The sequence below is a fragment of the Paroedura picta genome, chromosome 3 (genome assembly GCF_049243985.1).
Source record: "Paroedura picta isolate Pp20150507F chromosome 3, Ppicta_v3.0, whole genome shotgun sequence".
Lineage (NCBI taxonomy): Eukaryota > Metazoa > Chordata > Lepidosauria > Squamata > Gekkonidae > Paroedura > Paroedura picta.
The window spans coordinates 119,759,854-119,783,357 of NC_135371.1; the positions used below are offsets into that span (position 1 = coordinate 119,759,854).

General features: G+C 44.4%; 1 protein-coding gene across 2 annotated transcripts in view; it reads left to right on the forward strand.

Annotated features, from left to right (window-relative positions):
- The window catches only part of DNAH9 (dynein axonemal heavy chain 9), a 303,268-nt gene that overhangs the window by 113,496 nt on the left and 166,268 nt on the right, over positions 1–23,504 (forward strand). For both annotated transcript variants that reach the window (XM_077327460.1, XM_077327461.1), the window contains exons 39-44: positions 3,619–3,784; positions 4,841–4,943; positions 5,317–5,556; positions 13,149–13,310; positions 14,228–14,424; positions 20,450–20,612. In XM_077327460.1, the coding sequence (XP_077183575.1) occupies positions 3,619–3,784; positions 4,841–4,943; positions 5,317–5,556; positions 13,149–13,310; positions 14,228–14,424; positions 20,450–20,612 (1,031 nt within the window). The remainder of the gene's footprint in view (positions 1–3,618; positions 3,785–4,840; positions 4,944–5,316; positions 5,557–13,148; positions 13,311–14,227; positions 14,425–20,449; positions 20,613–23,504) is intronic.

Sequence of the window (23,504 nt, forward strand, 5' to 3'; positions counted from 1 at the left end):
ATTCCAAGCCTTTAAAAGAGAGAGCTTGACAATCCTGATCTACATCTTCCAGGATTCAATAAAATGACTTGTCAATCCACTGAATGGCTTCTTTTTTCTGACAGGCCAAAATTTTGTTTGAAAGCCAAGGAAAATAAGATCAATATCTTGGATGAGTAATAGTCTTCAGTATAGAATCATTACATCCCTGAAAAGTACAGCAGTCGTGCCTGAAAATGTTTTATTGCCTAATTGTACATAAGCTATTCATCCCAAGATTATAAAAAAGTTGTTTATCCACAGATGACTTATACTGACTCCTTAGGATTTTCAAGGCAAGAGGTATTTGCCAGTGCCTGTCTCTGTATAGCAACCTTAGAGGGTGGTCTCCCATCCAGTACTAACAAGGTCTGACCCTATGTAGCTTCCGAGATCTGACAAGATTGGCCTGGGCTCTCAAGGTCAGGTCATCCTACTATATGGCCTGCCTCTTTATTTGCAGCTCCATTTTCTAGCTGCAATCTGAGAGACATGCATGAATTTATTCACATATTTATTTTAGGTATGCATGCCAGGGAGTTCAGATTAGCTGACATTCCTGTTGAGTGTCAAATTTTGCTGCCATCAAAAGGTGGAAATAGATGTGATCCTGCAAACAAGAATGGAACTGAATGCTGGAAGAGAATGGAGCAAATGACTGGTGGGCTCTCTTTAAACAAGAGCTGTTGCAGGCTCAAACCATGACTATTCCAGCAAGATGGAAACATGGGATCCAAGAAGCCTATTTGGATGAACAGAGAACTTCGGAAGGAGCTAAGGGGAATAAAGAAATGTTCAGGAAATGAAGGACAGATCACTAAAGAAGAGTATCTGAAGGTTACTAGGCACTGCAGGTCAGCTATTAGAGAAGCCAAAGCTGAAAGTGAGTTCAGACTAGCCAGGGAAGTCCACTGTAACAAGAAAAGCTTTTTCAGATATGTGAGGAGCAAACATAAGGTAAACAAGGCAATAGACCGCTGTTGGGTGAAGATGGAGAAACTCTGACAGAGGACTGAGATAAAGCAGGAAGTCTCAATACCTATTTTGCCTCTGTGTTTTCCCAGAAAAATATGGAAACATCTAGGGATGGTAGTAGGCAAGGTATAGTGTCTGGGTCTTTTTCGACCATGAAGAAAGGAGGTAACTAACTCCATGGTTGGAGACATCACCCTGCCAACTAAAGTGCGTCTAGTCAAGGCTATGGTCTTCCCAGTTGCAATGTATGGCAGTGAAAGTTGGACCATAAGGAAGGCTGAGCATCAAAGAATTGAGGCTTTTGAACTTTGGTGTTGGAGAAGACTCTTGTGAGTCCCTTGGACTGCAAGGCGAACAAACCGGTTAGTCCTAGAGGAGATCAGCCCTGACTGCTCCTTAGAAGGCCAGATCCTGAAGATGAAACTCAAATACTTTGGCCACCTCAAGAGAAGGAAGGACTCCCTGGAGAAGAGCCTAATGCTGGGAGCGACTGAGGGCAAAAGAAGAAGGGGACGACAGAGAATGAGGTGGCTGGATGGAGTCACTGAAGCAGTCGGTGTGAGCTTAAATGGACTCCGGGGCATGGTAGAGGACAGGAAAGCCTGGAGGATCATTGTCCATGGGGTCGTGATGGGTCGGACACGACTTCTCACCTAACAACAACAACAACAACAAAAACAGACTGGGTGGCAGGTTAACATGGACAGAGAGGTGGTCGAGAGGCACCTGGCTGCACTAGATGAGTTCAAATCCCCTGGGATGGATGATGTGCACCTAAGAGTGCTCAAAGAACTTTCTGGAGAGCTTGTAGAACCCTTGTCCATCATCTTTAGGACCTCTTGGAGGACTGGAGAGGTGCCAGAAGTCTGGAGGGGAGCAAATGTTATCCCAATCTTTAAAAATGGGAGGAGAGATGACCCAGGAAACTACAGGCCAGTAAGTCTGACCTCAGTTGCAGAAAAAATAATGGAGAAGATTTTAAAGGGGACAATTTGCAATAATCAACATGGATTTCTCTCCAATAGGTCCTGCCAGACAAACCTGGTTTCCTTCTTTAACTGAGTGACGGGCTTATTAGATCGTGGAAACAGTGGATGTTATTTACTTAGATTTCAGTAAGGCCAATGGTACGCTCTCCCCGCCGCTTTCACAGCACAAGGCTGGAGGGAGCAGCAAGAGGCATCCGGTGGTTCCTCCCACTGGTGGTGAGGAGGTGGTGAATGAACCCTTTGTGGGCTCCCAGTCCCTAGGCCAAACCCTTCATGGCCCCTGTCCATCTGCCTCCCTGTGGTGCGAGGAGTGCCACTGGCGGGGTAGGGAGGAACACTTCCAGTTCCCAGCCCTGCACAGTCAGAGCTGCTGCGTGGGGGTGGGGATGCAGGCAGCTCCCAGCCTCCTGTGCCAAGACCTGGCAACGGGGGGGGGGCACTGCCACCTCCTCCCAACCTCTTGCATCAAAAGCAGGCAGCGGGGGGGGGGGGGTTGCTGCTGTCTCCCAATCTCCCATCCTCAGCACAGGGAGAGCAGAGGATGGCGTGGTGGTGCCCACTTTAAAAGCGGGCCTCCCTGCCACCAGTGCTTGCCATGGGAATGTGGGGAGAGGGGGGGGGAGGACACCATGGCTTCTGAGGGGACCCTACCGGCATCTAGCCTGCTTTTAAAGCGTGCTTTACCCCTAGTAATTACTAAATGTTTCCACTTCCTCTCTACATTGTTGCTTGCTGCAGCGGGATGAGGAAATATGCATGTGATGATCAATGTGAAGGGCAAAGGGATGCAGAGTTTGTTTTTAGTAACATGCTCAAGATTATGATCCATCAAAGTCTGCCATTGGATGTGATATGGACCTTGGCATTCATATACTGGGATTTACTTGATGCATGAAAAATTTGGTGGAAGTCTCAAATTCTTGCCAGCCCCTTTGTGGTGATGGGTGGTGGTTTCTGTGAAAGAACAATAGAAGAATATTTTTTTGTATGTAATTGTTGTTTGATAGCTCTAATGACAGCTTGCCTTTTGTAAGTATATTGTCCTGGCTGCCAGTGGAAATACCTCCAAGTATAATGAAGATGCATTAAGGCTGAAATTTTCCCTGCCCCTCTGGCTACAACCAAACATCCTGTCCTCCAATCCAGCGATCCAAAGTATCAGAAGGGGGAAGTCCTAGTCCTCTGTATTATGTATATAACATAAAGTCATTGTCACCAGAATGGTTATACGCATTCCCTTTTAATCTTTTCCTTTCCTAGTCATATTCTTATCTTTACTGCCTCCTCTTCTAAACTTCCAGGTTGGGCAACACAGTCTTGTTTCCAAGTGTCGTCCAGCTTTCAGCCACATCACATTCTACATTTAAATCTTACAAACATTAGTTTTCCTCGGTGGTAACTGCTAAAACTCTTCAGCTATTGTAACCTTTTGATTGGTCTTTCTTTTTCTTAATGTTTCTTTTCTGTAGTGATGGGTAATGACTGACTGCTCACCCAACTTATTATGGATGTACTTTGCTGCAGGTGTCAGCTTGTTTCTAGCTCTCTTGCAGTATGAAGTTCCCTAAGTGATCAGTCTTGTAACAATGGAATGAAGATTATGACTTCTAATGTTCTGTGCCTTTGTTCCTCTCAGCTGTTCTTGAGAAGCCACTAGATAAGAAGGCTGGAAGGAACTATGGTCCACCTGGCACCAAGAAACTCATCTATTTCATTGACGATATGAATATGCCTGAAGTAGACAGTTATGGGACAGTTCAGCCTCACACATTGATCCGTCAGCATCTGGACTATGGTCACTGGTAAGCCTCTCATTTCCGAAGCCCATGAGAAACCTTTGTCCACTTAATCCACCACTGTAGGATCACACGCCATCCAGCTCTCCTTGCCCCATTGGTAGTATGATAGAATGTGAGACTCTTAATCCAGTGGTACTTTGACATCTCTCCAGCTAAAAATTCTTTCTTTGTTAGATTTCCTCTTGACTGCACCCAGCCTTGTTAAAGGGAACTTGCACTTCATTGCTGTAGGGTTGATTACAGGAGTCCCTGCCGCATAGCTACAGAAGCAGACCTGCTGTTAATCTTTTTTAAAGTGATTTGCTTTATTGTCCAGAGGTTGACCCTTTGATAAAGTTCTCCTTCCATTCCCTCCAACAGCATAATGATAATATTGGTCACCAATGGCCTGGTGTTGAGTGTGACACAGATGTCATATGGGTCAGCACTGTGTGTTGTTTTTCTTTATAAAGAACTGCACGGGCATGAAAACTTTCAATCACTGTGAAAAAAGGTCTGGTTGTTACCTATTTATCAAGATTAGACACACAAACTTGACATGTGACCACTTTATCATTGGGCTAGTTAAACTTTTCCTGCCAGGTGCCACTGATTTTACCTCATTTTTCAGAAGGAACATGGTAGGGAGCAGAACAAGGTCTCCATCCCTACACCGTTGCCATCATGGAGCAGTGTACAGTTAATAGCATCTTAAGTGCCTCTGCACAACTTATGATGAGCATGAATATCAGTGCACCATGGTGGCTTGAGCAGTGCTGTACCAAGATCCCAATGCATTCAGTGTAAATCCTTGTAATGGAAATAGGAAGCTCTACCTTAAAGCAAGTCCGTGGTGCGCAAGATATTACACAAACATATGTGAATTCTAAACTTATCCCTCAAACTGCACAGTCTGTGCTAGAATGTTAATTGAAAACAGCTGGGATGCAGCAGGTGTCTGAAACCTATCAGCCCTACTCCTTGAGACTTGGCATTGTCCAGCAGGCACGCTGCTGTTTGTTTGTCACTAATAGGCTATGATTAGGATGATGTATTCTTTTTATTCTCCTTCTGGCAAAGGTATGACAGGAACAAGCTGTCCCTGAAGGAAATCATGAATGTACAGTACGTGTCGTGCATGAATCCCACGGCAGGCAGCTTCACTATCAACCCACGCTTGCAGGTATTGCTTGTTCACCTGGCTAGGAGAAGAATTTTACATCAAGTCCTTGGAAGCATTAATAATGTGAGGCAAACCGATGTGGAGTGTACATGAAGCAAACTTTGCAAATCTGAAAATTCTGGTAGAAAACCAATCCAGGATTTGCTGCAAAAAAGGAAGCTGAAGATGGAGTGTGAACAGAAAGGGTGCGTGCATGTGCGTGTGCATGCAAGCGTGTGTGTGTTTAGAAATAACTGAAAGCAGACAACTGTGTCATTTGTTATGTTTCCAGTTTAGAGGAAAAGAGGCACCAGTGGAAGAAATGACAACCAAGCTTATCTTGTCTTTGTCACATGCAATTGGGATCCAGTTGGGTTTGTTTTTTCTCTTGCAGCGCCACTTCAGTGTGTTTGCCCTTTCATTTCCCGGGTCGGATGCTCTATCCACCATCTATAGCACCATCCTAACACAGCACCTAAAGCGGGGGAACTTCTCTGGGGCTTTACAGAAATCATCACAGCAGTTAATAAATCTGGCGCTTGCCCTTCACTTGAAAGTGACTGCAACTTTCCTGCCAACAGCTATCAAATTTCATTACAATTTCAACCTAAGGGACTTCTCCAATGTCTTCCAAGTGAGTAGCTTTTCCATTTGGGTGCTCATTGTTCCTTCCTGTCAGTGGGTGTTTCCCCTAAGTAAATCAAGCTTTGAAATTAAAGGGAATGATACTGAAGTGTCATGGCATGGCATGGCGTGGCATGAAAGGAAAATGGCAGAATCCACTGGAAAATAGCTGAGATTTTCTACCCTGATATCTGTACAGTTGCGATGTCATTGAGGAGCACGTTTAGAAATAATCAACAATAAATGGGTTTGTCTCCCCAGAAGCCCTGATTTCTGATTGTCTTTCCGCTTAGTTACATTAAGTGCCTCTTGTTTTCATGCTGGCTGGAAGATAATGCTAAAATTGGTTTGCGTCTATAACTTTCCATTTTGTAATTGGTTCAGTGTTAGACACCAGAAGCACCTTTTAACCTCTAATGTTGATGCAAATGGAGACATGTTTGGAGTATTGGCCCTTTGACACCCCTTTTAATCCAGCTCAGGAAGTCAAGTGGTTCACTGTTGAACAGCTTTGAATATCAAGGCTGTTGGAAGACTGATTTTAGAGCTGCTATTTTCTAGTTGCTTGTTCACAGTTTAAGGATGTTTTACACAAAATGCATACCAATTCAAGCCCCTGATAGTTAACCTGCAGCACTCGTTGCATCTCAGTAATTTGATTTGCCATGCTAAGATGAGTAACCTGAATTTTCATTGTGCTCTATCCCAGGGATTCACTCACTCCTGATGTCTTCACATTTATTTCTCCATCTGCATCTGTATATAATTAATGGTAGCCCCAACTCATTTCCTGTATCAAAAGACATTTCCAGTTTTATTTTTTAAAGGTCTGTGCAGATTGTTTAGCATTTTTGCTGAGCAATGGAGTTCTGAATGATGGCTTGTGTTGGTGGAGTCTGCTGCTTCAGTTTCTTCCACCACTTGAAATAATTTTCTTTGAGAAAACACACACAGGCTAGGTTTGTTTAGTAGACAGGTTACAAATGACTAGGCAAAAGTAACCACTGACAGTACAGAGAAAATGTGCATGATGGAGTTTCCTTTTGTACACTCGATATGTGAGTGTTTCTTTGCAAAGAGACCGAATTTGATATCTTGCTTACCTCCCATTGAACTCTGCACCAGTCCTATGGACTACTATGGGATTTATCCAGGTACAACCCAGGACAAATCTGCAATATCCATGCTTGCTTCTAGCAGTAATAATAATAAAGAAATGACCAAGTTTTAAATGATGGTTTATGTGGTTGCTTTTGTATCCTGTGACTTATTGTTCAGCCCTAACCTGGATTGGCCATGGTTAGTATTTGGATGGCAGAGCACCAAGGAAGCTCAGGGCGGCTGCACAGAGGCAGGCCATGGCGACCCCCTCTGTTCATCTCTTGCCTTGAAAACCCCACAGGCTTGCCATAGGTCAGCTGCAGCTTGATGGCTGATCCACCACCAACACCACTTATTGTAGTTGTTTTGATTTCTGATGGAAAGGACATAAATATTTTGAATAAATGAGAAACCAGTTGTGCTGCCGCATTAGAGAAGGCCTTATTCTGAGTGCACATGCAATGAAACTCACATGGATGTGGAATTCTCAAAAGAGCCTTCTGCCCAGTTTGATGTGGGTGGAGTGCGGACTTCTAATCTGGCGAGCCAGGTTCGATTCTTCACTCTCCCACATGCAGCCAGCTGGGTTACCTTGGGCTTGCCACAGCATTGATAAAGCTTTTCTGACCAAGCAGTGATATCAGGGCTCTCTCAGCCTCACCCACCCCACAGGGTGTCTGTTGTGGGGAGAGGAAAGGGAAGGCGAATGTAAGCCACTTTGAGCCTCCTTTGGGTAGAGAAAAGCGGCATATAAGAACCAACTCTCTTCTTCTTCTTCTTCTTCTTCTTCTTCTTCTTCTTCTTCTTCTTCTTCTTCTTCTTCTTCTTCTTCTTCTTCTGTCTTGACAAAGATGACAACTGAAGTGGGTGAAGGCTGTGCCTGAAGCAGTGAGCCTGTGCTGCATAAGACTTTAAGGATCAAAGCCCGTGTAATATGGGCTGTATACTTAATAACTGGGTGATTATTTAAGTCACAGGAGCTTTGCCCAGCCAAGACTGGCCCTGTGTCATGACAAGCTGTGATTTAAAACAAATAAATGGGCTGAAATGGGGTGAAAATGGAAATAAGAATGGAGGCTTCCAGCCCCACTAAAGCAAAAAACCTCAGTGTTATTTGGGCTCTTGCCATGCTTCAAAGCAGCATGGGGAACTGTAGAAGACATTTCTTGCTGTGCTTAATTAGCATATTAGCCCACTCTTTGCCAACACTGTGTTGTTCCCCAGACTGATTATTATCCCACATAGTAAATTGTTGTTCAGGTTTACCCTCTAATGAAACCTTCTCCTAGCGGCAAGTATATTTCAATCAGCTTCTACCAGAGGGTTGGGCATTGAGCTCCTGTTACTTGAGAAGAAGTACTGCTGAATTTTAAAATCTGTAGAAGCTTCAGTAGGTGTAAGTGATGTTGCACTCCTGGAAACCCACCTTTTATCTGACTGACAAGCCAGTTTGTGGAGGGTGAATAGGTGTTTAATGGACAAATAGTGGCTTGGCTGTATTGTGTCAAAAATATGGTGACACCGTGAAGTACGCTGACACTGAAAAACTGGTTAAGTAGAACAAGAAGTAAAATATCACTCATGAAAGAGTAGGAAAAATGAAAATGGTGAAAACAATAGAAGGCTGCCACTGCTCAGGCTTTTTTCTGGCAGAATTCCTTCAGGATGCATGACAAGTACATGATTTTGGCCTGAACCAAAACAGAATTATGCCACATCTCAACAGGAGCCCCCCAGTCAGTGTCAGCATTAATGATGGATGTTTACTAGCTATCTCAGATATGATGGCACTTGGGCCGAGGAAGCAATTATCATGCACTGATATCATTAGAGGATGCATCGCTGGGTGACTGTGGGTTGTTTCTGAATGGGGACACCTCACAGGCTGCTGTGGGTTGCTCCTTACTTGAAAGGAAAACAATAGGAAGGCTACAAAGACCATTTTGCTCTCCCAAAGTATTTTCATAGCTGTGCAATGCAAATTGCTATCCAAGCTTCAAGTCTGAGGTTTAGATGTACATTTCAGATGATGTACTTTGTCCTCAAAATCAGTCTTTGAATTTTGAAGGAGAAATATTGCTCAAAACACTGAAATCTGAACAGGCAGTCTTACAGTTTGCATCTGACTTGGTTGTGGGTTTTGAGAGTTAAATCTATTTTAACTCTAGCTTCTGTTTTTTTAACCACAGTAACGGAGGCTGTTCTCTTCTATTGCCGTTCTGTGCCAGCTCCTCTATAATTTATGATTGTCTGAACCTTAACAGGAATAATGGGATTTTGACCATTTTGTTGAGGGCATGAAAGGTTACATATTGGATGATAAGATTTGTTTGTAATAAAAAATCTTATCTGTGGGAAGAAACAAAGGTGCTGCAGTTAGAAAAGCTTCCTGGTTTCCTTGAGTACTTATGCTAGCCAGGATGTAACAAGCCAAAGCCTTAGCCTTATGCCATGTGATATTATAGGAAAGAACAGAATGCCTCTGAAATGTATAGAATCAGAGTTGGAAGGGGCCATACAGGCCATCTAGTCCAACCCCCTGCTCAACGTAGGATCAGCCCTAAGCATCCTAAAGTATATTAAGTTCTTTTTCTTATCTGCTGAGCAGCCATAACTAGGATTACCAGGCATAGCCTGGTAGCTGGCTGGAGATTGGGAGAGGTGAGTACTTATTGTAGGTGGGGGGTGGGCTACACCTTGGAGGGATGACCTCCGTCGCCAGCTGGATAGAGGCGGGTCAGCCATGCTGGTTCTTTTGGACCTGACAGTGGCTTTTGACATTGCGGACCATGAACTGCTGGTCCACTGCCTCGCCGGCACGGGAATAGGAAACACAGCTCGGCGCTGGATACACTCCTTTCTCCAGAACCGGACCCAGAGGGTGGCAGTGGGGGATGAGTTCTCATGTCCCTATAGACTTCCTTGTGGGGTCCCTCAGGGGGCGGTTCTCTCCCCCACACTGTTCTTTATGCGCCCTCTGGCACAGCTGGTGCGGTGCTTTGGACTGGGTTGCCATCAGTACGCTGATGACACCCAGCTCTATCTCCTTATGGACGGCTGCCCTGACTCTCCCCCGGAACCATTTGCCAGATGTTTGGAAGCGGTAACTGAATGGTTCGAGCAGAGTCGCCTGAAACTCTTTGCCTGCAAGACGGAGGTCCTGTGGCTGGGAAGTAGGGGCGGGATCAGGAAGCGCATTTACCCACCCTGGCAGTAGCGCAACTTACCATCGTGCCCCAGGCCAGGAATTTGGGTGTGACCATTGATGTCTCCTTGACTATGGAGGCACAGGTCAAAAGAGTAGCAGGTCAGGCATTTTTCCATCTTTGCCAGGCTCAGCTACTAGTGCCCTACCTGTCCCCTGATCACCTGGCCACAGTGATCCATGCGATGGTCACCTCCAGAATAGATTACTGTAACTCACTCTACACGGGCCTACCCTTGTCCCTGGTCCGAAAACTTCAGCTAGTGCAAAATGCAGATGCTTGCGTCCTCACTGGCTCTCCTTGGAGGGCCCATATCAAGCCATAGCCAGTGCTGAGGCAGCTGCATTGGCTGCCGATTGCTGCCCGGATCCAGTTCAAGGTTTGGGTTTTAACCTTCAAGGCTTTACGTGGGTTTGGACCCATATACTTGCGGGGCTGCCTATTGCCCTCTTTCCCCCGCAGGACTTTACGCTCTGCGGGGCAAAACCTACTGGTCATGCCCGGCCCCATGGAAGTGCACCTAGCTTCAATCAGGGCTAGGGCTTTCTCTATCCTGGCCCCTACCTGGTGGAATGAGCTCCTGGGTGAGCTGCAGGATTTGACAACATTCCGCAGAGCTGGCAAAACGGAGCTCTTCCACCGGGTCAATGGTGGGGGCTGGGGTCAGTGGAGGAGATCTATTGCCCCCCTGGGGCCTATAGGGGCCCATAGGGGCCCATAGTGGACATCAATTGTGCTCCATTCTCATCGCCTTTGAGTGTAGGGGTGGGAGTGGGTTGGTTTTGCCTGCCATGTTGTGTGATTTTAGAGTCTTTTAATGGGAATTTTTAATGGGTTTTAAGACTGCTGTTACCCGCCATGAGCCTGCTGGGGAGTGGCGGGATATAAATTGAATAACAATAACAATAACAATTTATATTTTGTAAAAGTATTAAAAGCCAAACTTTTAAACCTGGGTAAGCTGGGAGAAGCAAGGCACTTTCATTTGCCTTTGAGTGTATCTTATAATTCCTGAATCAGCTATCGCAGTGGTCCCCAACCTTTTTATCACTGGGGACCACTCAACACCGGGGACCACTCAACGCCTTTTACTGAGGCCCAGTGTGTGTGGGGGGGTAGTTTACTCCTCTACTCTCAACCACTGCCCTAACGCTCTCTGATTGCTATGGTAATGTTTAAACATCCCTTCAAAATAAGATACAGACATGCCACAACAATGAAGTGTGTTGTAAAGGGCTGGGGGGGATGAAGTAAAGGGCCGGGGGGGGGGAGAAGGCATCCTTTGGGGCCCACCTCCAATTAGTTGAAGGACCACATGTGGTCCGCAGCCCTCAGGTTGGGGATCGCTAAGCTATCAGATGTATTTAAATGTGTATTTAAATGGGTGTCCTTAAACTCAGGTGGGTTCCTTAAACATTTATTAGGCTGCGGACTGGTGGGGGGGAGGGCGATTTGGCTGCCACGTATGCGCGGCAGCCCACGCGCAAATGCGCATGAGTGGCAGGTCCATGCATGCGTGTTTGCGCTATATGTGGCCGCAAACGCGCATATGCGGCTCTTCCACGCACGCACGCATGCACAACAGGTCAGTGCACGTGCGTTTGTGCCATGCGTGGCCGCAGACGCGCATGCGCGGACCTGCCATGCATGCGTGAAAGTGCAACATGTGCGCATTTGCGGCTGTGCATGGTGCACATGCCCATGCACGGACCTGCCACGCATGCGCATTTGCACTGGCGGCTGTGTTTCTCGCTTCCCCCCCTCCCGCAAAAAGAAGCCTCCCGGGCCGCAAGCTTGCGGCCTGGGAAGTTTCTCACAGCGGGGGGGGGGGGCGGGGACAGTGAGCCGCGGCCCGGTGCCGGGGCCTTCGTGGCCCGGCACCGGGCTGAGACCCAATGGTTGGGGACCACCACTTAAACCCATAGTTATTGTTGGAACTTTGAAAGAGAGATCTTCCTGAGTATTTTAAAAAATTGTTGTAAACACACCACAATTATCTGACAGTAATTAATATTTTCTCAAGACAGCATCTGCCTTATTAAAGTACTTTTTGTTTTTAGTTAGTATAACCAAGGTGTTTTTTTTCTCCTGCAATTGGGTGGGAAACTGCAAGGATACGAATGAGTAGATTTCAGGAAAGACTGAATTCCAGGCTGTGGGGTGACCCACATTTCTTTCTGCTTGATCATGACTTTAATCTCGAAAATCTAGAATGAACATTCTTCCTGGTTGATCTCTCTGAAAAGCAAATTTTACATCATAGTTGTAATCCTGTGCCTAAATCTTTCTTGAGATTTACTGATAACAAAGGCTATATCTGTGGAAACACAAAGTAGAAACTCCACTCAGTGTTTTTATTCCTTTTATTTGGTGGAAGGCATAGGGCTTTGCAGTAGGACATTCTCTTTGTGCCAGCATATCCTAGCTCCTCCTTATGAGAACACTATTTTGCCTTCTCATTGTGTTCCCATTTGCATCTTGTCCCTGAACAGGCAACTAGATTTGCTGCTGAACTGAAATACAAACTCAGCTATTTAAGAGACAGTTGATGCTTTAGTCTGAGCTAAACAGCAAACACAAATATTTCATCAGGATTTATTATTTCTTAACATGATCAGGTCACCATTTGTACTTGCAATAAGAGTGATCTAAGGATAGACCCCTCACGTACATATTGTGCATATTTTGGAGTTTAGAGGTCACCTATTATTCATTAGTTGGTTTGTGCGATTATTCATGGGTGCACTTGTACCCACAACACAGAGCCAGAAGTGAGAAGAGGAATTCCAAGATAGTTTGTTCCATGCAAATGGTGTGACACAGCATGAACTCAGAGAAACCCAGAGAAAACTGACTGGCCTCGCCCATTTGGTAGCTCTTTTGGAATGGCACTCTTCCACCAAATCCATGTTTGAGGCCAGGATAAATGGAGGAAAAATGCCCCCCCCTCCTGTTTCCATCTCATGTCTCTCCCCGGTTATGCTGGCTACTCTCTGCACCATAGTTTCTGGACAGTTTTGAATAGAATGGCCAAGGGAGCTATGGTGGAAATGGAACAGTTATGTATTAGTTTTAAAATGTTTTATTTTAAAGGATATTTTAATTGTAAATTTCTGCTGTAAGTTGCCCTGAGCCTGCTTGTGATGAGGCACGGCCAATAAAGCAGAATAATAATGACAAAGTTTAGCAGCAGCCTATTCTTTGGATCCTGTATCTTGGCCCCACAGCTCAATCTGTAGATTTGCTCTGGAAGCCAAATAAAGTGTGCGTCGATTTCACCTCTGTTCCTTTTCAGGGTATTCTGTTTTCAACCCCTGAATGTCTGAAGAGTCCCCAGGACTTAGTTAAGCTGTACCTGCATGAATCCAGTCGTGTTTATCGGGATAAGATGGTTGATGAGAAGGACTTAAATCTCTTTGATAAAATGCAAGCGGAGACTGTGAAGAAGTGTTGTGAGGTAAGTGACATAGGTACCATTCAGTTACTTTCTGAGGCCAGAGTTCTAGTTCTCATAGTTGGGGATCAGCACCACCATTCCACATGCTACTAATAACAGGGATGCTCCTGCTATTATGTGCTGCCTGCTTCCTGGAATGATGAAAAGTCCCAGGGCTGTGCTCCCAGATTCCCTTTTCTCTATATGAAAAGAGTATTGGAGATTTTATGGTATCATTGTAGTACTTGCTTTATTTACAAATATATGGGTGGAGTGTATGGAAAGAAGCACTCCTACAGGGCACCGATATCAATCAAATCCCCATAGAGAGGATCCAAAGACATCCATCATTCAGTCAACTGTCTGGTGATTGTTTCTGTCCTAGACCTGTTAATTTTTTTCACAGTACAGTCTTCCCAAAAAAAGAAAATGAGGGAGAGCTGTGCAAACTCGCTCTCTCTGTGTATGAGGATCCATGTTGAGTGTCCATGTATATCATTATAACTCAGGGACATGAGAGGTTAAAGCTACAAGCTACTCTTCTTCCAGAGGACAAAGTTTTTGGACTGAGTAGGTACTTACACCGAACAATGGAGTTGGTATGCAGATGTGTCAGACTAACAAAGTTCATTACACAGAAATACAGAAAGAAAAAGATGAACTACACTGAGAGATTGGATTAAATGCTTCCCCGTCTGGAAATGGATTTGAGGGAAGACTTAATGGAAAGAATCTGCTGATCAACATCATAAGAACGTATGAAGAGCCCTCCTGAATCACACCAGTGGGCCATCTAGTTCAGCAGCTTGTTTTACACACCCTTGAGCCAGGAGACTGCAGTGACTTGAAGCTGCTGTTTTTGTTTGTTTTTGTTTTTATTTGCTGGGTTTGGATGGGGCTACAGCTCTGTGTGTTTCATGTCTGTGCTTCCTCATTAGGAAATTGAGGACACTCTGGAACAGACAAAGAAGATGAATGTGTTTTGCCACTTTGCAAAAGGAGTAGGGGAGCCCAAGTACATGCCTGTCCAGAGCTGGGAATCCTTGAACCAACTCTTAGGCGAAGCCTTGGAGAATCACAATGAGGTCAATGCTGCCATGAACCTGGTGCTGTTTGAAGATGCCATGTGCCATGTGTAAGGGGAATTCTGTACTTCTGGAACACTTGAGAGCTTGTGTATTGGTATTGTATAATGTCATGTCTGCAAATATACTTTAAAATGATAGAGGAATGGATGGCCAGGGCCTCTGAAAAACAGTCCCTGCCTTTTCTGTTTGCACAACGTGTTTTGAAATTATTATTTTGACTCCATTTTCTAATTGTAAAAAGCAAGATTCCCTATCTAATGAAGGCAACAGTGGTCATTATAATAAATCCTCATAAAGTAGGTTAGGAAACCATTAAAGAAAAGCCGTTGTAGGAGGATGTTTTAACACTTTGCTGCATCTCAATAGATATGTCATTATCTCTACAGGCCGAACTGTGGAAATGACAGGTTGAGAAATCCACCTGCTTAGATCTTGCATTGTACCTTTGCATCCTGACTCCCTTCTCTGAAATGCTCTTCCACCTCCTGACTGGGATATAAAGGCTGGGGATCTCCATTCCTACTTGTATCTGAGGAAGGGGTCTTTGTCTTTGAAGGCTTATACCCTGAAAATCTTGTTGGCCTCTTAGGTGCCACTGGCATATTATATATATGTTTGTGTGTGTGGGGAGGAAGGGATCCAATCTTTCTCCAGGGAGCCCTCTTTCAGCCTAAGAAGCCTTCCTCCACCTTAAAAGGGTTTTCTATTTCACGAAGGTCCTTTGGGCAGGAGGACTCCTTTACACTTTGCTCAGAGGAGCGGTAGGACAGGGGCAGGAATCCACCCTGCTAGTCATATGGGGGTGTAAATGTATATTCTCACATATGTCTGTTTCTAAAATGTGGCAACAGGTTTCCAGCTTTGTTTTAGTTTTGCTTAGAAGCAATGGCTGTCTCAAAAGAGTGTGTGCTTCAGAGCACTAGATCCCCCCCCCCCAGCCCCTGCCTCATGTTCCCAGCTGTCACAAAATGATACTTGTTTCATTAGAAAATGGCGGGAGGAGCAGCCTGACTGTTTCTGCAACTCCAGGCAACAAATGCAATCACTGTCACAAAAGGGAACAATGCCTACAACCCTTAGTTCTCGCCGCTGTTCCTTTGTGTTACGGGGAGTGCGGCATCCTTTCAATTCCCACACCAGAGGGCCTTGGTATTTAATACAGTCATAGTGCTGCTGCACGCCACGGTGCTTTTATTCCATTCAGTTAGTAACAAGCATTTTATCTTCAGTGGTTTTGTGCAGACCAGGCTACGCTGCAGTCTGGGTTTTTCAGTGCTTTTAAAAACCGGGCACCTGCAGTGACTTTGTGTGCTGTAAGGCAGGCACCGCAGCTGGCAGCTTCTTTTACACATGTTCTTTGCATTAGTGCCCACAACTACCAGAAGTACTGGGTTTTTTTTTTCCTGATTGCAATCTGATTCCAGCATCAAGGTAAGGATCCATCTTTCCTTCTGAACGGTCAAGAGCTGCATTTAACATTTGATTCCTACAAAACCTTTGCAGCTCATCTTTCAACCCAGGCCAATGAGGATGCCTGCCCATACTGAATGTGTTCTCAATTAATAGGTTTTGTCCTAATCATTTTGCTACAAGCGGAAGTTGCAGTCTGTCCATATAGCCCTACAGAAAATGAATTTGCTCCAGGCTTGTAGCCAGTTTCTGCTTGTAGCCAACAATGGAACACATTTGCATGAACGGCTCCTTGTAGATACATTTGATTCATATAGAAAAAAGTTCTCCCCAGACTGAAAAACAAGAGTAGCAAAGGGGATAATTTGATTTGACCTCTGCTATTTATTTGGGCCCCTATGATGCCTAGGAAGCCCTCCACATGAGTTTGCAAGTCTGTTAAGTTCATCAGGTTATGTAAGGTTACTTATTGTTTAGTTTAGTGCAGAGACCTCAGCATTGCCAACCTCAAGATAATTTCAGATTGGTAGCCATATTAGTTGGTAGCAGTAGAACAAAATTTGAGTCTGGTTGCTCCTTAAAGACCAACATTTTCAAGCGTATAAGCTTTTGTGAGACAAAACTCACTTATCACTTTTATATCCTGGAAAATGCTCTTGGTTTGTAAATTGCTATTGGACTCAGATTTTGTTCAACCTCATGGTGGGTATTAGAGTTATCCTGAAATTACACCTAATCTCCAGATTGCAGAGATCATTCCACTTGGAGGAAATGGCTGCTTCAAAGGAGAGAGTCTCTGTCACACTAAACTTCTTCCCCTCCCCAAACTCCACCCTGCCCAAGCACTGCCCCCAAATCTCAGGAATTTTACAGGTCACAGTTGTCATCCTTAGACTCAGGAGATGATTTATCTTTGCCTAAGGAGACCCATCCCTGCACATTGTTCAGAATCAGGAACAATTTTCGTTTACTCTGGATTTTGTTTCTGCTTCTGTCTGGGCTTTGTTTCTGTGTAATTTCTCTGAATTACTTTGTATGCAGGAAATCAGATTTCAAGGGTGTCATGCGCATAAGAACTGCAGGGCTATTGAATGCAAGGGATGATTTTCTTGGAGATCTTTTCTGAAATCTTAGTCACAGTGAAGTATAAAAATGGAGGCAAGAAAACAAAAGTCCCTCAAGGCTAGAATGACTGCATAAGTCACATCACACTAACAATGTACCACCCCAGTGAGCTCACTGTCTTCAGGCCTATGGTATTTTAATAGAGGCTTAATTGGATATTATTTACCAGATGTTATTTACTTCCATGCCATAACAAGCTTCTGCTGTCCGTTTCATTTCTGCCCAGAAATGTACTATGAAAAAGAACATTTTTCTCCAGGCTTGTTGGCAACTCTGTGTCCGACCCATCGCGACCCCATGGACAATGATCCTCCAAGGCCTTCCTGTCCTCTACCATTCCCCGGAGTCCATTTAAGCTCACACCGACTGCTTCAGTGATTCTATCCAGCCACCTCATTCTCTGTCGTCCCCTTCTTCTTTTGCCCTCAGTCGCTCCCAGCATTAGGCTCTTCTCCAGGGAGTCCTTCCTTCTCATGAGGTGGCCAAAGTATTTGAGTTTCATCTTCAGGATCTGGCCTGTTAAGGAGCAGTCAGGGCTGATCTCCTCTAGGACTGACTGGTTTGTTTGCCTTGCAAGAGTCTCGCAAGAGTCTTCTCCAGCACCAGAGTTCAAAAGCCTCAATTCTTTGGCGCTTGGCCTTCCTTACAGTCCAAATTTCACAGCCATACATTGCAACTGAAAAGACCATTGCCTTGACTAGACACACTTTTGTTGGCAGGATGATGTCTCTGCTTTTTAGGATGCTGTCTAGATTTGCCATAGCTTTCCTCCCCAGGTGCAAGCGTCTTTTAATTTCTTTGCTGCAGTCCCCATCTGCAGTGATCTTGGAGCCCAGGAAGATAAAATCTGTAACTACCTCCATTTCTTCCCCATCTATTTGCCAGGAACTGAGAATTTGAGTCCAAAGGCACCTTTAAGACCAACAAAGATTTATTCAAGGTGTGAGCTTTCATGTGCATGTACACTTCCTCAGACAATGAAATAGGGATCATAAGGATACAGATATAAGGAGAAAGTAAATTAGTTGAAAATTAGTAAATGGCATCATAGTGTCCAAAATATGCGGTATAATTCCTTGCTAGAAAAGCATACCAGTACTCTGGGTTGAATTGTCATTCACAAAAACTTTGGGGTAATAAAAATGTCAAGGTTAGTTATTAATGGTAGATACTTTCCCAATTGTGAAAAGAAGTAATTAAAAGCCCCATCTGTTTCCATCCAAGGATCGGGGCATCCCCTCAAATGACAAGCTGTGCTGAGTTTGTTATCCTGTCCTGAGAACAGAGCTAGATTCTAAATAGCATTGTATACTTACTTACATCACATAACAGTCTCATTGTCCCAAATAAAATAAAAGAAGAAGGGAATGTAAGGAATGTGGATATAAGTGTTGAATGAAGTGGTTATGGGTGAGAACAAAATGGCACAGTTTGGTGGCTGAGTCGGCTGTGGTATTTATTTTATTTATTTGGATTTTTATACCGCCCTTCCCTATTACTCTGGGCAGTTGTTAGAAATTGTATTCCTTATGGTTTATAATCCATCTTTGTTTGGGTTGTTGGTATACCGGGATTCCACATCCACGGTGGCTAAAGTGGTGTTCTCTGGCAGGTTGTTCAAAGATTGTATTTTCCTCAGAAAGTCTGTGGTGTTGTAAACATAACTAGGAGCGCTAATGGCATAGGGTCTTAGAACAGAGTCCATTTAACCAGATGCCCCATGGTGGTAGTGTTTATGTCTGAGACAGTGGGGCGCTCTGGGTTGCCAGGTGGGTAGAAGATAAAAAGTACCTTGTTGAGGTTCCTTTGGTTTGTCTGAAATGATTTCTTCCTGAATGTGCAGGGGTATTTCCTTGATAATTTTGTGTAATTCTTTTTTGTATTCTTGTGTGGGGACTGAATGTAGTTTTTTGTAAAAGGTGGCATTTGAGAATTGTCTTTGAGCCTCCTGGATATAGTCTGATCTATTCATAATGACAACATCTCCTCTTTTGTCTGCCTCTTTAATTATTATATCTGGATTGTCTGCTGTGTGTGATGTTGTTTGTGGCAGAAGCATTCTGTGTAAAGGTCCAGTGTGGCATTGCAACCAAGTGGGTAGAAATGTCCAGTTTAGAATCTCCTTGAGCAACTTATGTTTGTAGTACAGAACATTGATCAGATGCTTGAGGAGTTTCTTGGAGAATATGATTCAGTTATTTTCTGCATAGTGCTTAGAATAAGTAGATTGCAGCAGATTCTTAATCCTCAGTCCTTTAAGTATAATGTTCAGATATTTGCATTTAATAAGAAAGGAAATATCATTCTGTACCTGTGCAAGGTTCTTTGTGGTGCCTTACATAAAGATAGATTCAAGTGGGTAGCCGTGTTGGTCTAAAATAGCACAACAAAATTTGTGTCCAGTAGTGCCTTTAAGACGAATAAAGATTTAATCAAGGTGTGAACCCAGTACTCTGGGTTCAGTTGTCACTCACCGTTGGGGCAATAAAAATGTCAACTTTAATTATTAATGGCAGACACTATCCCAGTTATGAAAATAAGTAATTAAAAGCCCTATCCATCTCCACCCAATGTTTTTGTGAACAGAAATTGAACCCAGGGTACTGATTTGCTTTTCTTGCAAATAATTATCATACTGCATATTTTGGATGTTATGATGCCATTGATTAATTTGCTACTAATTTGAGCTTCAGGTGACTGTGCTTGAGCCATCTCCTGCTTCCAGGCAGCTGGCTAATGCTTCTGGCAGAGAGTCAGAGTCCATCAGGAAAAGCTAGGTGACCTCAGCATATTGGTGACAACCCAGCCCGAACCTCCACGCCAGTTGACCAAGAGGGTGCATAAAGATATTGAATAAGATTGGAGAGAGAATAGGTCCCTGAGGGGACTCCACATGCAAGCTGGTGACAGCTTGAGGAGCTCTCTCCTATTGCTACCCTCTGTCAATGATCCCAGAGAAAGGAGATCAGCCACTGAAGGGCAGTCCCTTTGATCCAGGCATCGGTGAGGCAGTGAGCTAAAAGCTCATGATTAACTGTGTTGAATGTTGCTGAAAGGTCTACCAGTATCAGCAGCGGCGACCCACCCCGGTCTAACTAGTGATGGACGTCATCTGGCTCGTGGCAGCTTCCAGCTTTATTTATAAAACATACATAATAAATAGAATTTTACATATATTAAAACCATATCAAAAATAGTCATACCATTACTACCAGCTATATAGCCCAACTGTTTCATTCAAGAGTGTTTAGTTTTCAGGGGGGATATCTATATAGAGGGAGCCCAAAGGTTGTTTAACTAGAGTAGTCTTGCTGTTCATTGGCCCCAAACAAATGCCAGTTAGAAGAGCTCCATCTTACAGGCCCTGTGAAACTAACCCAGTTCCGTCAGGGCCCTTAGTTCTTCCGGGAGCTTATTCTACCAGATTGGGACCTAGCTCCTTATATAGGAGTTAAATATACCCACTTCAGAGTCTTAACAGGTGTACTGCAGAGGAAAAACAATTCCTAAGAAGCAACTGTGTACCTTTCCATTTAGTTGCCGCATCAGCCGTATCCTGGAATCTCCCAGAGGAAATGCATTGCTGGTTGGTGTGGGAGGAAGCGGTAAGCAGAGCCTGACAAGATTAGCAGCTTTCATCAGCTCACTGGAGGTTTTCCAGATCACCTTGAGAAAAGGCTATGGGATTCCTGACCTGAAGGTGAGAAAATCATAAAGCCGAGATTAAACGGGTTGTAGCCTCTTAGCCTATACTTTGAGTGAGACTTGTAATTCCTTGATTCTTTAATGTATTTCCATTATTACTTCCAGAAACACACCAAGTGTTTACAGTGAATTTTCTTCCATTTTTCTTAGTTTACACGAGATTAAAGGCCATTTATGCACTCAACTTTCCTTTCACTTTTGCATTCCCCTCAGGTGTATTTTCCTCTTCTGCATGCCAACTGGGTTTACTTCTCAGGTGGGTGGGGCTTTTGTTTTGCTTCTGTATGGCTTTACCTCCATTCAGGATTCAGTTCATTTCCATTTGCTGAATGTCCATTTCTTTTAAAAGTTCCCCCCATTTTGGGCTTCCTAGGTGAAGGGAATTCACAAGCAGAACAACTCCATCAGATTCCCACCCCCACCCCCTGCCATGCTTCCACCACTGACATTGTGCCACAGTCTATGCTTATTGGTCAGTTTCAGGCATGGGGTGTCTTCTGAAATTCTAAGGAGAGATTCTTAAAGCTTCTTTCACTTCTGGGCTTCCAGTTTAGTAGACAGTTTTCTCTGCCTTCATCTTGTCTAAGCTCCAGTAATAATTAAGTATTTTATTTTTTCATAAGCCTCCCTTAAGTCTTGTGAGAATTGGAGTCAAGTGTTAGTGTCAGAACTACAGACAAGACTTTCTTGTACATCCCCTCCAGCCACTCCCCTTTTCTTCCTCCCAACATATGCATCACACAGTGTGTGTGTGTATGTGTGTGTGTGGGGGGGGAGTTAGAAAAACACTCTGAAGGGCTGCTGTCTGCTCTACCCCCCTCCCATCCTGTCAATTTATTTCTTTTACAAGTTAGTTTTTTAAAAACAATACTGCATTGCATTTGTGTTTTTTTTAAATCAGAAAAAACCTTTGTGTCTTGTTTATATGCTTTATAAGCTGTATAGCATAAATATTTGCCTGAAGAGCCAAATGTTATTGGTTCAAACTTGCCTGTGGGTGTTTATTTTCCCCCTCATGCAGAATTCACCATGACAATTAAGTTTATTTGAATTCTTGCTTTTAAAAACGTGGTACAGCCATTTGAAAAACATGAGCTTTTCAGAAGCAAAAAAAGAGAGAACAATTGTTATGGCAAATGCTATGTGGGGGGGGGGGGGGAAATAGCCACCAACACGTAGGCTTGCCCTGACAACATTCTAATCTTCAGCCTTTCTTTACAAATGTAGCTGGCTTGACCGTCTTAATTATGCATCATATGGAGACAGGCACTCGTGCACCTATAAAATCCAGCCCTCTTCCATCAAATGGGCCCATGGAAGAAATAGTGGCTACTGAAATTCAACACATGCTGAAGGGGGGGGGGTAATTAAGGAGTCTGGTTATTGTGCCAAAGGAGAAGCAATCAGAGAATACTCCCACTGAATACTGGTTTTGTGGGGATTTCAGGAAACAGCAAACTAACTGATGTAGCCCCCTTTCCCATTCCTGGAGTAGAGAGTCTGATGGAGGACTTGGCGGGGACTGCATGCATCAGCACTATTAATTTAGCACCTGGTTATTGGCACACTCCTCTTAGCCCTGAGGCCTTGGATAAAACAGCTTTTATGTTGCCCGTGGGACACTGCTAGTTTGTCAAGGTGCCACTCAATTTGAATGGGGCCAGCAAGACTTTTCAAAGGGTAATGGATCAAATACTTTTAAGTTTTGCAGCTTCTTATCAGTTTGATATTGCTATTTATAGCTCAACTTGGGAAGAGCATCTAGAGCATGTGCAGAAGGTTTTGCAAAGAATCCAACTGTTATGAGAAGAAGAAGAAGAAGAAGAGTTGGTTCTTATATGCCGCTTTTCCCTACCCGAAGGAGGCTCAAAGCGGCTTACAGTCGCCTTCCCATTCCTCCCCCCACAACAGACACCCTGTGGGGTGGGTGAGGCTGAGAGAGCACTGATATCACTGCCCGGTCAGAACAGTTTTATCAGTGCCGTGGCGAGCCCAAGGTCACCCAGCTGGTTGCATGTGGGGGAGCGCAGAATCGAACCTGGCATGCCAGATTACAAGTCCGCACTCCTAACCACTACACCAAACTGGCTCAGACCAGTGGGGACTCTTCAGGACACAGGCAGGGCTCCAACAGGAGGGGTTGGCTGCTCAGAGAGAAACATGTCAGCCTGACAGCCTGCCCTGACCAAGCCCACTGGTGGAGCAGGCTCCTCAGGATCTTGAGCTGGAAGTGCCAGGAGAAGCTATCCAGAGCAGCTACCAGCCCTGTTCGAGACCAGCTGGAATTCAACAGACTGACAGCTCCCCCAAGACAGCTGTGGGTCATCGCAGAAGGTGTCTTTGTGTCAAATTAAAGGTTAAAAGTTGCTGTGTATGTTTATTACCCTGGCAGTGATGACTCGTTGGGAATGAGTCTTTCCAGGATGAGGTCCCAAGGCAACTGGGATGATGATTTAGGCACAGCTGAGAACAGAGGCTTGTGTGCTTAGCTATGACTGCTGACACCCACCTCACCTGACTCCTGCCAGGTTACCTACTTGCAGGACTCCTCAGACGTCTGACCCAGTTCAGACCTGGACCACACTTTCTGTCCTCTGTTTGCCTGCTTGCATAGAACATCCCAGTGTTGCTAACTGTTAAATTCATATTCTAAAATCTGTTCTAATAAACTTTACACATATTTTTACAAAATCTGTTTCTTGTTGTGCACACCAGACCTGGGAACCCATAGAGTTCACGTCTGGACTCCTTGACACTATTGCTCGGGTCTTGCAAACTGAGCGCCATGGCATCCTTTATTCAGTCCATCTCATGTTGGGTTTTCTGGTGCCCTCAACTTTTCCTACCATTATTGTCTTTCCCAGGGACTTCTGTTTTCTCATAATTT